The sequence below is a fragment of the Panthera tigris genome, chromosome X (genome assembly GCF_018350195.1).
Source record: "Panthera tigris isolate Pti1 chromosome X, P.tigris_Pti1_mat1.1, whole genome shotgun sequence".
NCBI classification, from domain to species: domain Eukaryota; kingdom Metazoa; phylum Chordata; class Mammalia; order Carnivora; family Felidae; genus Panthera; species Panthera tigris.
The window spans coordinates 86,683,894-86,700,117 of record NC_056677.1 but is presented as its reverse complement, the minus strand read 5'-3'; the positions used below and the strand labels follow the sequence as shown (position 1 = coordinate 86,700,117).

The following is a 16,224-nucleotide window of genomic DNA, read 5'->3' as shown; positions in this document are numbered from 1 at the left end:
TAAGAAAATACATATATATTCAGGAGGATTACATGGCTAATGGGTGGTTTTTGTGGAGATTGTGGGAGTAAGTTATGGACACATTCAAGGTTGTTAAATACGAGAGCGCTGACCTGTTATGTTAAATTTTACTTCAAAAGAAGTGGAACCCCACAGAAAGAAGCTCAGATTTTTTAAAAAAGAACATGGGGCTCCAAGAGGGTGTGAGGGTATGTGTGTAACATTATCTAAGGTAAAATTAATCATGCTATGAAAGGCAGGGGAAGAGGGTGGAAACGTAGGATACAAAATCTGCTCTCAGAAGGAAAGAAGTGGTGCAGAAGGCACCCCTGAATAGGAGTTTCTGTGCAAACTGCCAACTGGTAGTTTTGTATAGTGGGCTATCATTTCAAGGGACATGTTAATTTTAAAAACAAGTAATTCGATTTTAATGATGTCTTAAATATCATCTTGATTGAGCTTGTATGTTCTGCATATCATTAATAAGGTGTAAGATAAGAATATTATGATTCTCCTCTGCCCTTACTGTAATAAATTTTCCTCTTTCCTAGAATGACAAAAACTACTGTCATCAAATGAACCCAGTGTGTCATAAATGAAAATTGCCAATATATTTGATTCTTCATACAAAGCTGTTAAACTTAGCACTATTAAGTACTGACAAGAACAGATATTGAAGGGGGCAAGTGAGGGGAAGCAGGATTCTAATGGGAAATAAGCAAAAATACCAAGAAAGGTAAGAGGTGGGTATGTGCGTAAGGGGGGAAAGAAAACATATGTAAATAGTGATATGAAGGGTAAAGAGAAATTTTTCACATTAAAATAGGAAAAAATTAGTCTTTAAGGTTCTTTAGTGTTCAAGGTTCATTTTACATATGAAGAAACCAATTAGTGTTAACAAGAAAGGACGACATTAACAATCATACAGGTTAGATATATTCAAAAGGCCAAAACAATTCTTTAAATTCTCCTAATAGTCTGTAAATCATTTCTATTATCAGATATGATTTGTTCCTGTTGTTGCTATAGTCACATTATTAATGCTTCAAGATTTATCAATGGTATAGGAATATTTTGGGTTTTTAAAAAATAACAGGGGCGCCTGAATGGCTCAGTCGGTTAAATGTCCAACATGGCGCAGTCAGTTAAATGTCCAACTTAGGCTCAGGTCATGATCTCACAGTTCGTGAGTGCAAGCCCCACATCGGGCTGTGTGCTGACAGTTCAGATCCTGGAGCCTGCTTCAGATTCTGTGTCTCCCTCTCTCTCTGCCCCTCCTCCTCTCATACTCTGTCTCTGTCAAAAAATAAATAAACATACAAAAAATTTTTTTTAAATAATGGATTTTTTTTCTAATTACAAGTATAAAACATACTAATTATAGGAAATTCAGAAAATACAGAAAAACATAATGAAAAGAACAATAATCACCCATAATTTTACCAACCAGAAATAACCAACGTTAACATTTTGGTGTATTTTCTTCTTAAAAGCTAAGACTTTTTATTAGTTGAAGGCAGCATTTAATTAACTAAGCTACTTCAACATTTTATCTGAAATGATAAATGTCTTGAGAAACACACACATCAACAAGGGAGTTCTAGACCATCTTATTTCAAAAAAGCAGAAATAAATAGGGTTAACTCAAAATCACTGATTTGTATCTAACTTGAGCATTCAAGCGTGAAAACCAAGTAAATCACGACTAGGTCCTGATCCTAACAGCCTCCATGAAGTCAGGCATGAATCACCAAACTTTCTTTTCAAAAGAAATGAATACTATAATAAGTCTATGGGTAAATTCAAGCAGCAAGTATATGCCATGATATATAGAAAGACATGCACATGCAGCTGAAAGAGAAAAAAGAACAGGAAATACAATAATAACAAAGAGCCCTTGTACTCTGCTTTGCTCATAGGGCTCCAAAGTGGGTGTTCACAGCAAAATGTAGCAACTCTGAACTGGCTTGGTAACTGCATCAAAAAGTGCATGTACTCTGTGCTTGGAAATAACTCCCTACACTATATAGCTGAGGAGCGTCACAGTTAACTAGCTCCGGAGCAGTGAAAGCATTTCTGTGGGTGACAAAGTTCCTACCACATGCTGCAAGAGGTCACTCCCTGAAGAGACAAAGTTCAAAAATTCTTCATCTTGGGGTGTGAGGTAGTCTTCTAGGGTTCTGGTACTGTTCTGTTTCTTGATCTAGGCTCTGGCTACACAGGCATGTTTACTTTGGGAAAATTCACTGAGCTATATACTAATGATTTCTGTACCTCATTGGTATGTATGTTATACTTCAACAAAATTTACATATACAAAAAATTCTTTGTCCCTAAGATAATATTTGTGGTACCCTATCAAGTAAACTCTGGGGAAAACCCCAACCAATAATTGACAGTTCAGTGGTCGTCATGAAAACGAAAAGCGATCTTAGCCAATGAGGTGCTACTTCACCAAGCAACAAGGAAATTAATTAGGTGCAAAACTCATTTGTGACAAAGACATCACCGATAGGAATATTATGGGGAGAAGAGAAACTAAAGGTACAAATGGTGATCAAACCTTTCAAAAGACCAAGTACACAATAGGTAATGCATATGGGTTAGACCAGATCACGTTTATGGCCAGAAGTTTATATATTTACATAAATCTCTATAGAGCATATTTTTGCTTAAAAAATTTTTTTTAACATTTATTCATTTTTGAGAGACAGAGAGTGACAAAGCGTGAGTGGGAGAGGGACAGAGAGAGAGAGGGAGACATAGAATCCGAAGCAGGCTCTAGGCTCTGAGCTGTCAGCACACAGCCTGATGCGGGGCTTGAACCCATGGACTGCAAGATCATGACCTGAGCTGAAGTCCGATGTTTAACAGACTGAGCCACCCAGGCACCCCATTTTTTAAATGTACCAATTCATAATCCTCCCTGTCACCATTTCAGCACTTCCTTTCTGCCAGTTAATGAAAGAGAAGCTCGATCCCTACCCCCCTCAAAACTTACCCCATTCAACTAGTAAGGGAATCCTCTATTTTTAATTACATAGGGGAATGCTTACAATAACAATCTGGATACAAAACTGTACATACAATATATAATTATAATTCTTTAAATATATATACAGAGCAAAAGAAGAAAATGACAACAAAAATACCCCAAAATGATAAAATGCTTCTATCTATGGATTTTTATATTTTCCTTTAAATTTTATTTTCTTAATACATTAAGACTCATAAAAAATAACCATTATGATACAAGTAGGGTATAAAACCCTATCTACACATGAAAAAGAAACATGAAGGAATATTAATGGTATTGTGGAATTATGCATAGTTTTTTAAAAAATTTCTTAGCGTTTATTTATTATTGAGAGACAGAAAGAGACAGAACATGAGCAGGGGAGGCGCAGAGAGAGAGGGAGACACAGAATACAAAGCAGGCTTCAGGCTCTGAGCTGTCAGCACAGAGCCCGACATGGGGCTCGAACCCACCAACTGTGAGATCATGACCTGAGCTGAAGTCAGATGCTTAACAGATTGAGCCACCCAGGTGCCCCAGGAATTATCCATAGTTTTTAGTTTTATAATTTTCTGTGTTTTCCAAGTTTTCTTCAAGAAGTAGGATTAACTTCATAATCAGAAATAACAGAAAATGTCTTTGATACTCTCCTCTGTTTATTACATTTAAGGCTGGGAACAGATTAAATATGGCATTCTGTAGGAGATAACGCATCTTCCAGGGACTGAGGGGGGCATGCAGTTCTTTATGTGCTTAGAAAAACAATTTCTGAGGTGCCTGGCTGACTAAGTCGGAGAACATGTGACTTTTGATCTTGGGTTGTGAGTTTGAGCCCCACATTCAGTGCAGATTACTTAAAAATAAAATCTTAAAAAAATAATTTGCTGATCAAGCTATTTTTTAAAGGTTTTTATGTAATGGAATTCCACATATCACAACAAATTCAGTGGAAGCATTTTAAGTGGAGACATAAATTGAATGCTCGTGTAAATCAAGCTTTTAAAACAAAACAAAACAAAAAAACAGAACAGGGAAAGTTCAATGTAAATACTCATTCTCACTATCTCTTTGTTACATAGGTCATTTTGCCATTAAAAACACGTAAACCATACTTATGACCCAAGCTCAGCAACCTGGAGAGTGAGGATGGACAACCAGAACAGATGACGGGGTGTGTGGAATCCAATGACGAGAGCAGAAGTTGCAACTTTCTGTTGTATTTCCATAAAATCAATCTCTAACAATTTTTATGGAATAATGGAATACAGAACAATGAAATCATTACTTGTTCACTGTCTTTTCCTTTAAAATGCAGAATGTTTGTGTTCATAACTCTCTCTCAAGGTGCTTGGAACAGAGTAGGCACTCAGTAAACATACACTGTGTGAATAAACTAGTGAAGGCATAAAAAAATAAAAAATGAATAAAAACCCATTAACTGGCCCATGATGGTGATTACCATAGAAATTAAGGAGCCTGCAATCTGGAAGAATTTGTACACTCTTATTCCTCCTAATTTACCTTAATTATTTTGTATATTCAGGTAAGAAGCATAGTATGCACACAATCACAATATATCCTTGATAAATGCTCAATGAATTGGATTTCAATCCCCTTCCCCACTAGATACTTTTCTAGTGAATCTTATGACCCTCTGGCATTCTTTTCATTCTTGGGTATTTTTTTTTTCATTCTTGGGTATTTAAAGCAACTCAACAAGCATTTTCAGAGCACACACAGTGCAAAGGTTCCCATGAGGAATATGAAAATAAAATATTAAAATAAGTACAATCCAGTAGGAAGGTAAAACATATAAACACATAACTACCTGTAAAATGCAAAAAGTACTATAAGACACGGAATGCCATGGGAGCTAAAACAAAAGGATTATTTTGTTTTTGGTGTGGACTGTGGTGAGAAGAGTAAAGGAAGGAATTGACAAAGGCTTCAAAGATGAGACATTTGTGTTGGGTTTTGAAGGATGGGTAAGTTTTTGGCAAGCAGAGCTGGGAAAAAAAGGGTATAGAGGCAAAAGAGAAGTACAAACAAAGGAATGATAATGGGAAAGGACAGAGGGCATTTAGGGATCAACATGAGAGAAGAGGTACATAAAGCTTTGAAAGTATGTTGGGACCAGATTAAGAGTCTTGTATCCCATGCTGGGAAATGGAGTGTAAAATTTGTAAGCAATGGCTTTTCACACAATGGCATAGATGTGATCAGAGCTGTGTTCCAGAGGCAATGTGGAAGATCTGGAAGGAAGAAACAACCGATCAGTGGCAGGGAGAACAATTAGGAAGCTAAGCATTTGTTCCTATGAGAAGACACAGGAACTAAAAGCAGGGTAATAACAGTTGCAAGGGAGAATGGGGCATATGTGAGATTTAAAGTGATAGAATCAATTGGATGTGGCATGTACTAGAGGCAAGGGTGGTGGTGGCCCGGGTGTGAACACCAGGAAGAAGAGGTGTTAGATGAATGAATTAATAAAACAACCAAAATGAAACAAAAGAGAGGTAAGAGAAGTAAAAGACAGCTTGGGAGAATTTCGGAGCAGTGGTCAACAGTGTTAAATATGGTACAGCAGAAATATCAAAAAGGAGGTATCTAGAAATGGATTTTGAAATGGTTCTTTACATTGGTAAACCATCACCACCCAGTCTCTTCTCATCCTCTCTTGAACCTCTCTATTGAAAAAGGGTTCTCTTCAAAGTCAACATCGTAGGAAAAAAGCAGAATAAAAATTAAATGTCAAGTGGTTGAGAAGGGATTGGGTGGTGATAAATCAGTATAAAATATTATCTTGAAGTCCTTTGTGAATGAAAAGATTGGTAGCTTGAGGGAGAAATAGTTATTTGAAAAAAGAATGACAAACACAGGTGGGCCCAAAGATGACTTTCTTGTGAAGAATTCAAGTCTACTCACCCTATTCCTAAAGTGTGAAAGTTAGGATTTCAAGTAATGTGGATTTAGTACTCTAGGCTATTCATTTGCAAAGTATGTACTACAAACATCAGGTTCCATTTTTGTTTTCTAAAATACATTTATTTAACTATCTTGATCGTGATAAAAAAATATTTCAGGAGCTTCCTTATATGCCAGGCACTGTGTTAAATACTATATTTGTATTATCTCATTTAATCCCAGCAACTTTATGAGGAAAGTGTATTATTACGACCATCCTAAACAGGAGAAAACAGGCATATAGAAAAGTAAAATAACTGGCCTAAGATTTTTAAAATACAGAAAGTCCCTGACTTAATAATGGATCGACTCAATGGCTGTATCAAAGCAAAACACATTCAGTAGAAACTTTGGATTTGGAATGTTGATCTTTTCTGGGGCTAGCAATATGCAGTAGTGAAGCCAGCAGTGATGCTGGGCAGCGGCAGCGACCTGGCACTCCCAGCCAGCCATGCGGTTGTGAGGGTAAACAATCTACATTTACATCCATTCTGTACCCTACAACTATTCTGTTTTTCACTTTCTGTATAGTATTCAACCAATTACATGAGATAGCCACATTTTATTATAAAACAGGCTTGGTGTTAGATGCCTTTGCCCAACTGTAGGCTAAGGGAGGTGTTCTAAGCATGTTTAAGGTAGGCTACACTAAACTATGATGTTTGGTAGGTTAGGTGTATTAAGTTCATTTTTGACTTACTGATATTTTCAATTTACGATGGGGTAATCAGAGGTGTAACCCCATCCTAAATTGACCAAAATCTGACCAAAAATCTGAAGTAAGTGGCAGAGCCCAACCTGTTAATATGTTCTACTGTCTTTCAACAATGTATACAAGCAACTGTTTTATACATCTCATTGGAGACCACCAAATCATTAACTTAAACTGCTTGGTTCATTCACTTTTTTACAACCCTCAGGAATAACACTTACCCTGTCATGCCTTGGAATATGTTTCAAGTTCCCTTAAATGTGTCATGGATTATGAAGGTTGTAGCACTGCTCAGGTCTTTCAATTAATTCATGCCTGCACATGTTTACTCGAAGAAAATTGTACAAGCAGGTACCTACAGCACTTCAACCCGTGGGCTGTGCTCAATTAGATAGCATGCAAGGTTCAGGCCCATCTGCCCAGCAAAAGCAGAACAGTCAGTTGCACAATAACATGTGTAACGTGTCTCATCATGACAATCCTACATTTTACATGGCTTTAGTGCTTACTCTAAGTTTTGGCTGCTTATCTCATTTTCATATTTAAGATAAGATATATGAATAGTGATTAGCCTTGGAAACCAAAATTTTCTCCTAATTCCCTTCCAGGACTCTGGATCAATGTGATTGAAAAATATCCAGAGACTGTAAGACAAGCTGTTAATAAACATCTATCACTTGCAATTATTTATCTGTGTAAATCAGGATTTTTCTGGATACTTTGCAACCCAAAACAATAGACAGAAATAAACTGCATGGGTTGATGCAAGGCTATGACTACCTTTTGTGAAATTTCGGTATACATAAAAACAGCCTCATTTTCCTGACTGATTGCTCTTTATATAGTGGAGTTCCTCTACAATAAACAAAAGTGTTAAAGCAACTGCTCTAAACCAGTTAGTTCTGTTACTTGAAACAAATGGGTCTTCATGTTCCCAGGACTGTGATAGGGGAGAGTATGGATGTTCATCCTAAATTCAAAAGGCAAACAATTCAAGCACTCCTGTGAGAATGGCTAAAGAGAGGTTTCATAAACAAAGACAACAGCAATGGCTTTTCCACATTTGGTGGCCCTTGGGTAATTCAAGACAATACATACTGAGTTAATCAACATTTAAACCTCAGTCCTACCTCTTTGCCACTAAGATCCCAGATAAGTCATTTCTGACCAGAGATTACAATGAACCCTAGCCTAGGCTAACTCTCAAGAATGAGCAAAGCAAACAATACAAAACTTTGGGAGCAAATATTCAACAACACACGTGCATGAAATGCAAAGTGATTTTGTCCCCTGTGTTGAAAAGAAGTTTCTCGACGCATTTGTGGAAGAAATGTGATTCTATACTTCAAGTAACTAGCTAGCTTTTTATGGCTAGTTAGCCTAGTGGTAAAATTTTCTGTAGTTATCATCTCAGTAGTAAAATTTTTAAGTCTCAAAATACCTTTCTGAGTGTCACTTAATTAAGTGCTCAATATTTAGGCATTTCTAGACAGTATCTTGAAATAAAACAGCCATGATTCTATTTAAACTGACAGCTGCATAAGCATCTATTTGTATGTTTTCTGCATCTTACTGGCTTTAACCTACTGTAATAACCAACTTTAACTGAGTGTGATTATTATCTGCTAGGTAGTTTACATATATTATCCTTAATCCTAGCAACGTAGGGGCACCTGGGTGGCTCAGTCGGTAAAGCATCCAACTTCGGCTCAGGTCACGACCTCATGTTTCCTGGGTTCAAGCCCCGCACCAGGCTCTGTGCTGACAGCTCAGACCCTGGAGCCTGCTTCAGATTCTGTGTCTCCTTTGCTCTCTGCCCCTCCCCCACTCGCACTCTGTCTCCCTCTCTCTCAAAAATCAATACACATTAAAAAAGGTTTTTAAATTACAAAAAAAAGAAGAAAACAATCCCAGCAACATAAGTATCTCCATCTTACAGATGCAGAAACTGAGACTCAGTAAAGTTACAGAACCTGATCAAGGGTACAAAGCTATTGTGTGGTAAATCCAGAATTTGACACCCGTTCTTGACTATGATGCCTGTGCTTTTTGTAGTACACCATATTGTCTCTGAATAGCATATAAGTAAGATGTATGTAGACTGCTTGGCACTTAGTGGGAGCTCAACAAAAATTAATTTTAGTGTCCCTTAAAACTATCAGATAAATATAAGCTTACATCCTTAACAGAAAGTAGGATAAAAGTGATCTAAATAGGAACTGTCTTATTAAAGAGTACTCTTCAATTTCAAATCATTCATGCAAACGAATCTCATTTGGAGGAGACAAAGTTAAACTTTTGCATTTAGATAGCCAATTGAAACGTAAGGACTTTAAAATTTACCAAATCCTTATTCTTCATTTTTATTAGACTTTAAAACATAATTTCATTCTAATCAATGACTTATCAACCAGGAGAGATACACTTGCTCCTTTAATCAATATTAAAATCTAAGAATCGCAGCATTTTAGAGCTGGAAGGGATCTTAAAAGTTCATCTCCTTCGCTTTTGTCTCTGCACACTCTGCCAATTTGGCCTCCACCTCCTAACTCTATACTATCATTTGGCTAGTGAGTAACTTGTACAAGGTCACAAAGCTGCTAGGGGCAAAGAAGGGACTAAAAGAACTCGCATCTCCTGAGTTCCAGTTCAGTGCTCTTTCCATTTTACCACCCAACCCATGCAAGTGCTCTCTAGGGAGGGCCAAACCCACCGCTTTAAGAAAAACACAAAACCTCTAGTACTGAAATAAGCAGATTCATCTCTCCAGTGACTCCTTAAAAGGCTAATCCTATCAGCTAGCCTTTACTGAAAAGGATGGTGTATTAAAACTCTTTACAGGCGTTAGTTCATTTCATCCTCAAGGCAAACCTGTGGGAGTAGTTTTTCTCAGTTCTTTCCCTTTTGATTGATGAGGGAACACAGACTCGAAAGACTTCAAATAAGTTGCCCAAGGTCACAGGACTAGTTAGCAATGGAGCTGGAATTTAACCAAGGTCTGACTTGGGGCCCAGCTCTCGAACAACTATGATATACTGCTATTATGTGTCTCTTCCTTTTTCTCCATTTTTTTTTCTCTTTGTCCTTTGGGGCTTCGGATCATACATACACTGTCACTACCTAATCACAAATAGGGAGAAGGTTTCTGGAAGAATCACCCAACAGGGAAAAACTGTAACCCACACCATCTCCACAAATTGAAGACCCACCTGGACTATTTTTCCCAAAGTCTAGGCCTTTGCTATCCTCATCCACAAAGCTTTTTTTTTTTTTTTTTCAGTAACATTAATCACCTGTTTGGCCACTCAATAACCGAAATCGGATGTTTCAAAGGCAAACGAAAGCACTGATACCAACAGTCGCTTGGGACCCGAGACCCCGGGGCAGAGAAGAGCCCCTAAACTAGGCAGTTTCCACCCAAACTGCAATGAGGTTAACAGGGCACAGTAACACAATCTCGTGTACTTGATACTAGGAAACAGGGAGAGAAAAACTGGGAGAGAGGAGGGCAAAACCTGCCTCGGGCCTGAGGCTGTTAAACAGGAAAAAGAATGAGGAAGGGATTTCCAGGCCGCCTGCACTCCAGTCATTTCAAAGCCAATGCCCACCACCAAAGCAGCCAACGCAAGGCACCCTTGGTGGAACACCAGGAAAAGGCGACCCAAGGAGCCCAAACAGTCCTTCTCGACTTGCCAGCCTACGCACTCCGTTGGTCTTACCCTTTTCCACCAGACAGGCACATTCTGAAGGATTTTTTCGCCCCACTCCCCACGCAGGGTGAGATCTCGGGAAGGAGAAGACCCTACCTCACTTGGTAGGGACAGAAAGGGCACTCGTTTTCCCGGCGATGCAAGGGGATAGGGGAAAGACAGCAACGAGCAAAATAAGAGGAAAAAAAAAAAAAACTGGCCTCGGAGGGGGGTTGATGGGGCGCAATGTAGTAGCTGCACTCACCCGGGTGAGACATGGGGATGACCTCATTGCGGGTCCCCGGGAAGTTGAAGATGACGGCTCCAGACGCCCCTCTCTCGTAAGCCAGGTGGATCTTGTCTGCGAAGGTGCAGCCCCCGCCACGCTGGATGAGGGCCAACCAAGAGACCTGCACGGCGCTTCCCCAGTCCCCCGGGACCGTGGGCACCGTGAAATTCGTGTGCGGGTTACAGGCGTTGAGCGCCCCCGGCCCGTCGGGCGGCACCAGGACCCCGGCCACGGGCTCGAGCGGCGAATCCTGGCCGTACACGCCCTCCTCGCTCAGCTCCCACACCGTGCGGTTCACTCCGGTGTGCGGAACCCGCCAGGACACGTTGAGGTACGCGGTCCACACAGCCTCGGCCCCCCGGGAGCCGGGGGCTTGGGGACTCAGAGCAAGCAGGAAGCACCACGCCAGCAATCGGGAAAAGCCGCAGCCACCGCGGCACAAGACCCCGGCCCCGGGCAGCAGCCCCATGGCGCGTGCGCTATGCGGTTCCCGAGGGTCCCCTGGCACGAGCCCTCCTGGCTCTCGGCGGGACCCGGCCGGGCCCAGGTGCGCGCCAGGTGGGAAGGAGGCGGAGAGGGGCCGGCGCGCGCCGGAGCTAGGTGGGAGCCGCGAGGCACGTAGCGTCGGCGAAGGGGCTGCAGCAGATGCAGCTCTTCGCAGCTCCGGTCCTCGCAGCTACTGCTGCGGCCGCGTCGGGCTCTGGGGCTTTAGCTGGAAGCTCCGCCCAGAGGACTGGGGGTAGAGGTGGCTGGGAGGGAGGAAAGGACACTGCGGGATCCGCCTCTTAAAAGGGTAACAGGATGGGCAGGCTAGTTAGAGTAGGCTCTGAGGCTGTGTGGCCAGGTGTGTCGCGTCGCGTTCTAAAAAATGGACAGGCCAGGAACTATATACCATCTGCGACCGTAAAAGCTCTCCAGTAGGATCCGAGCCCGTTTGGGGTTGCAAGAATAGCTTTTTCGCTCCAAACATTTGCCTAAAGGCCTTTTCTGGCTTAAGGTGCCAGAATGTGAAAGTACTAGAAAGCGCGAATCAGAAGGGTCTGAGTTGTAGTCAAGGGAATTCGGGTGGGTGGGTGGTGTCCGGAGAGGGGGCAGGCAGGCTGTTTATTGATTCTCTAGAGGGGGATGGACAGGAAAAGCGCATTGTTACTTTTTTTTTTTTTTTTTTAAAGCTTTCTCCTTTCTTGCTCCAGACAACCGTCATACTGGGTATTTCCTTCTGACGCTTACCTCGTGCTAAATAGACTGCATCAGAAGCCCCTTCTGAAAGTAATCTTAGTCCTCAGAAAAGAATTACCGTTTTCACACACATCAAAACTAAATCTCTTCTCTCGTCTTCCACAAACAGGTTTACTCGAATCTATACATCTGCGCCATTCCTGACCTTAGCTATATAATCTTTGCCCATTTACCGCCAACTGAAGGGAGCCTGACTCACCTTGGTGATTCATGCATGGCACTATTGCATTATTATTCCTCCTTACTTTAAGTGTACAATTTTTATCTGCCCTGTCAATTACTGCATTTAAGAGGTGCTTAAGAAATATGCATTGGACAAAAGTGAATTAATACACCTGTTGTATAACAGTTATGGATAACTTTTTACCTTGGGGAAGTTACTTCTCTGTGACTCAGTTTCCTCATCATCTGTAAAATGGGGATAGTAATATCACCTACCTCATAAAGTTGTTCAGACGATTAAATGGGTTCATACATGTAAAGCACTTAGAACAGTGCTTAGCACAGTGTAAAAAATATATCTGTTAAATACTATTATTAGTAAACAGGGTCAGGGACCCCATACCTTGTAAATAATCTTAAAGTTGTCACTTTGAGATAATAATCAGAGACAGTGATGTTCAGGATGTTCAGTTTTAGCTACATTTTCAGTTCAAAGAGACAATTCACTTTATCCAGCCCAGCATTTGTTAAATTCCCAGTCACACTCCCCTCCGTCCCTGGACCAACATTTACTTAATCAATATTATTCCCAAAGATTAAGCAATGGGACAATTTTTCACTTGATACTCTCATGGCTTGAGACAAACCTAAGGGAAAATTCACACCATAACTAAACAGCACTAGAATCCAAATTAAATGGGCAAATCTGTGAAACATGAACCCTATTATACTAAAAGGAACATAAGAGATCAAAGTGGGTATGTGAGGCCAACAGCATGACACCCCCAACTACGGATGATGTTTATCTCTGAGATAAAAATTACCTACAGAAAAAGGAAAGGGTAGGATCGACCATCTCTAAGAAAGTACAATTCTAGAAATTGTCTGAATTTGTTGAAGAACACACAAAATTCAATAACGATTACCTGTGTGGCAATCGACTATGTTGTACTTTAAAGAAACAATGTATTTAAAATTAAAAAGATCTTTGGGGCACCTGGGTGGCTCAGTGGGTTAAGCATTGGACTTTGGCTCAGGTCATGATCTCATGATTGGTGAGTTCCAGCCATGATTGGTGAGCTTCGGATTCTGTGTCTCCCTCTCTTTCTGTTTATCCCATGCTAGCACTCTGTCTCTCTCTCTCAAAAATAAATAAAGATTAAAAAAAATAAAGAGATCTTTTATAAGGCATCTACAAAAATGAAGTTTGGAGAGACATTTGTTAATATTCATTCTTAAACAAGTATTTCTTGCACATCTACTATATGCCAGCCCTCAACTAAGCACTGGGGTAAAAAGGAAAAAAAGCAAATAAGACATTAACTCTGCTCTCAAAAAATTCATAAATTAGTTTCAATGGGACAAACAAGCAAACTTATTATTGCAGTATAGAGAGCTATATGTGTATAGTGTGAGTGCTGTGACAGAGGTGTGCACAGGGCAGTAACGGGTAATAGAGAAGAGGAACCTAACCCAGGCTGGGAAGTAAGGAAAAGCTGCCCACAGGAGCTGACACCTGTCCGTGCTGAGTTTGAGAGGGTTAGCCTTCCTAGGCAGAAAACAATACAAGGGAATGCGCTGAGGCATGAAACTGAAAATGTTGGGAGACAAAAAGTACTACAGGCTCTATAAACACAAAATGGTTGGAACCTAAGAGTACAAGACACAAAGTTCTATGGGTGCACAGAGGTCAGTTCTCGAGAGTCCTTTCATCAAAGCTGGGGAGTTTGGACTTTATCCAAAAGCAGGGAGTAATACAATCAGGGTTTACACATGGAGTAATATAATCAGCTCTGAATTTTAGAGATCATTATGGCTCCTCTGTGGATAATAGGCTGGAGGGGACAAGATGAGAAGCAGTGGGCCAAGATAGAAGATTTTCAGGAGTGCTCCAGGTGAGAGAAGAAGCTGGCCCAAGCTAGACAGGTAGCAGAGATAAAGAGAGGTGGACAGATTGGAAACTTATGTTGGAGGATGAAAGAGAGGGAAGAGTTAGGGTTTGCTCTGAGGTTTTTGGCTTGGAAGACTGGATGACGTTCAGTCAGGAGGAGGGCTTTATTTATTTTTTTAAAGTTTATTTATTTTGAGAGAGAAAAAAAGAGAGCACGAATGGGGGAGGGGTGGAGAGAGAGAGAGAGAGAGAGAGAGAGAGAGAGAATCCCAAGCAGGCTCCACAGGGTCAGTGCAGAGCCCAAAGCGGGGCTCAAACTCACGAACCATTGAGATCATGGCCTGAGCCAAAGTCGGAAGCTTAAACAGACTGAGCCACCCAGGCACCCCAGAGGAGGGGTGTAAATGGGCAGAAGCGGGTGGAAGAGAGATGAGCTCAGTATAGATAGGTTGATTTTGAGTTGCCTATGATGTAACTAGGTAGAACCCTCCGGTGGGCAGTTGGATTTTGTGATTATTGAACACCTACCAAGTGCAAGCCACTGGAGAGGCATAGGTATACAGAGACAAAAAAAAAGTCCCTACCCTCAATGAGTTCACAGTTTAGTAGGAAAGTCAGGGAGGTAGACAATAACAGTACAGTTTAATAACTGTTATGACTGAGAAAAACGTAGGGTGCTATGGCAACATGGGTGTGGCTGAGTCTTTAAGAACAAATAGAGTTAATCAAGCAAAAGGGAGTAAGGATATTCAGGCATAGGCAATAATATATTACATGAAAACACCAGGAGCATTCAAGGAACTAACATTAAATAGTTAAGTATGGCTGGGATGCAAGTTGCAAAGGGAGAGCCAGGGAAAGTGAAGCTGGACAAGTAGGCTGTGCCAGAATATGAAGAGTTTAGAAAATTGTGTTAAAGAGTATGGATTCAACACATATGTACATACAGGCACACACACACCTACATAAAGTACATATGGCAAAATGATAGCAATTGTTGAGTCTAGATGGTGGGTCTATAGGTGCTCACTGTACTATTTTTTTCAACTTCTCTCTATTTTTTAATTTTTAATTTTTTTTATTTTTAGAGACAGCATGCATGAGTGGTTGAGAGGGGCAGAGGGAGAGAGCTAGAATCTTTTTTTTTAATGTTTATTTATTTTTGAGAGAGAGATTGCAAGCATCAGCAGAGAAGAGGCAGAGAGAGAGGGAGACAGAGCATCCAAAGCAAGCTCTGTGCTGATAGCAGAGAGCCTGATGCGGGGCTCAAACCCATGAACTGTGAGATCATAACCTGAGCTGAAGTTGGATGCTTAACCAACCGAGCCACCCAGACTCCCGAGAGAGAGAGACAGAGAGAGAGACACACACAGAGAGAGAGAGAAGAATCTTAAGCAGGCTCCATGCTCAGCGTGGAACTCGACACAGGGCTTGACCCCAGGACCCTGGAACCATGACCTGAGCCAAAGTCAAGAGTTGGACACTCAACCAGCTGAATCACCCAGGTGCCCCTTGTCTCTATGTTTTAAGCATTTTGTAATGATGTTTTAAACTGTGAATTTATATTGAAGTCAGTGGAACAAATAAATGATTACTATCATACCTAGGCTCAAAGAGATCATCTGAATTGTATGAAGACAAGACAGGAGGCAGAAAGACTAGTGAGGAAGCTAACATCCGCAGCACTATTCTGGAGGTCTAGCCCAGTTGTGGAGATGGAGATATCACACTATTATAGCTTAAAGACATGTAACTGTTAAAATCATCCTATGAACTCTCCCCTTGCTACAAGTCCATCCTCATCAAGCAACCTTCTTATTATCAGCTAGCTCCCCATGTAAATATGCCTATAGGGAGATAATGCACTGATCAGCAAACACTAGTATCTGGTCCGCTTGGAAGTTATACTTCTCATTATAAATTAATCAGTTGGCATTCTGGCATGGATATTGGTCTCTTGTGAATTTGGTTAAATATGAGTCAGTCCCCAAGAGCCCAGTCTCTAGTTATACTACCAATCAAATCTCAAAACCTACAAAGCTAAGAACCAGACCGCATATCATGACTGCATCAAAGTCCTTCCACTCTGTGGAGACTTGTCTGGGTAACTCTGTGGCTTTCCCCAATCATATCCCTCTGTCTGTGATTTCTTTTCAAACTGCAACAGAGCCTTGCTCCTATGGATAAGACCTGTTGATCAGGAGCATCAGCATCAGCAGGGAGCTTGTGAGAAATGAAGAATCTTGGGTCCCACTCCAGACC

At 40.8% G+C, this 16,224-nt stretch overlaps 1 protein-coding gene across 2 annotated transcripts in view; it reads right to left on the bottom strand.

The window, feature by feature from the left end:
* The window catches only part of RNF128 (ring finger protein 128), a 116,559-nt gene that overhangs the window by 52,296 nt on the left and 48,039 nt on the right, over positions 1–16,224 (bottom strand). The window contains exon 1 of one of the 2 annotated variants that reach the window (XM_042975115.1): positions 10,647–11,322. The exons of the other annotated variant lie outside the window; for it this stretch is intronic. Coding sequence (XP_042831049.1) covers positions 10,647–11,139 — 493 coding nt within the window. The 5' untranslated portion in view covers positions 11,140–11,322. Of the gene's footprint in view, positions 1–10,646; positions 11,323–16,224 lie in introns of those variants that run through there. 2 annotated transcript variants of the gene reach the window in all.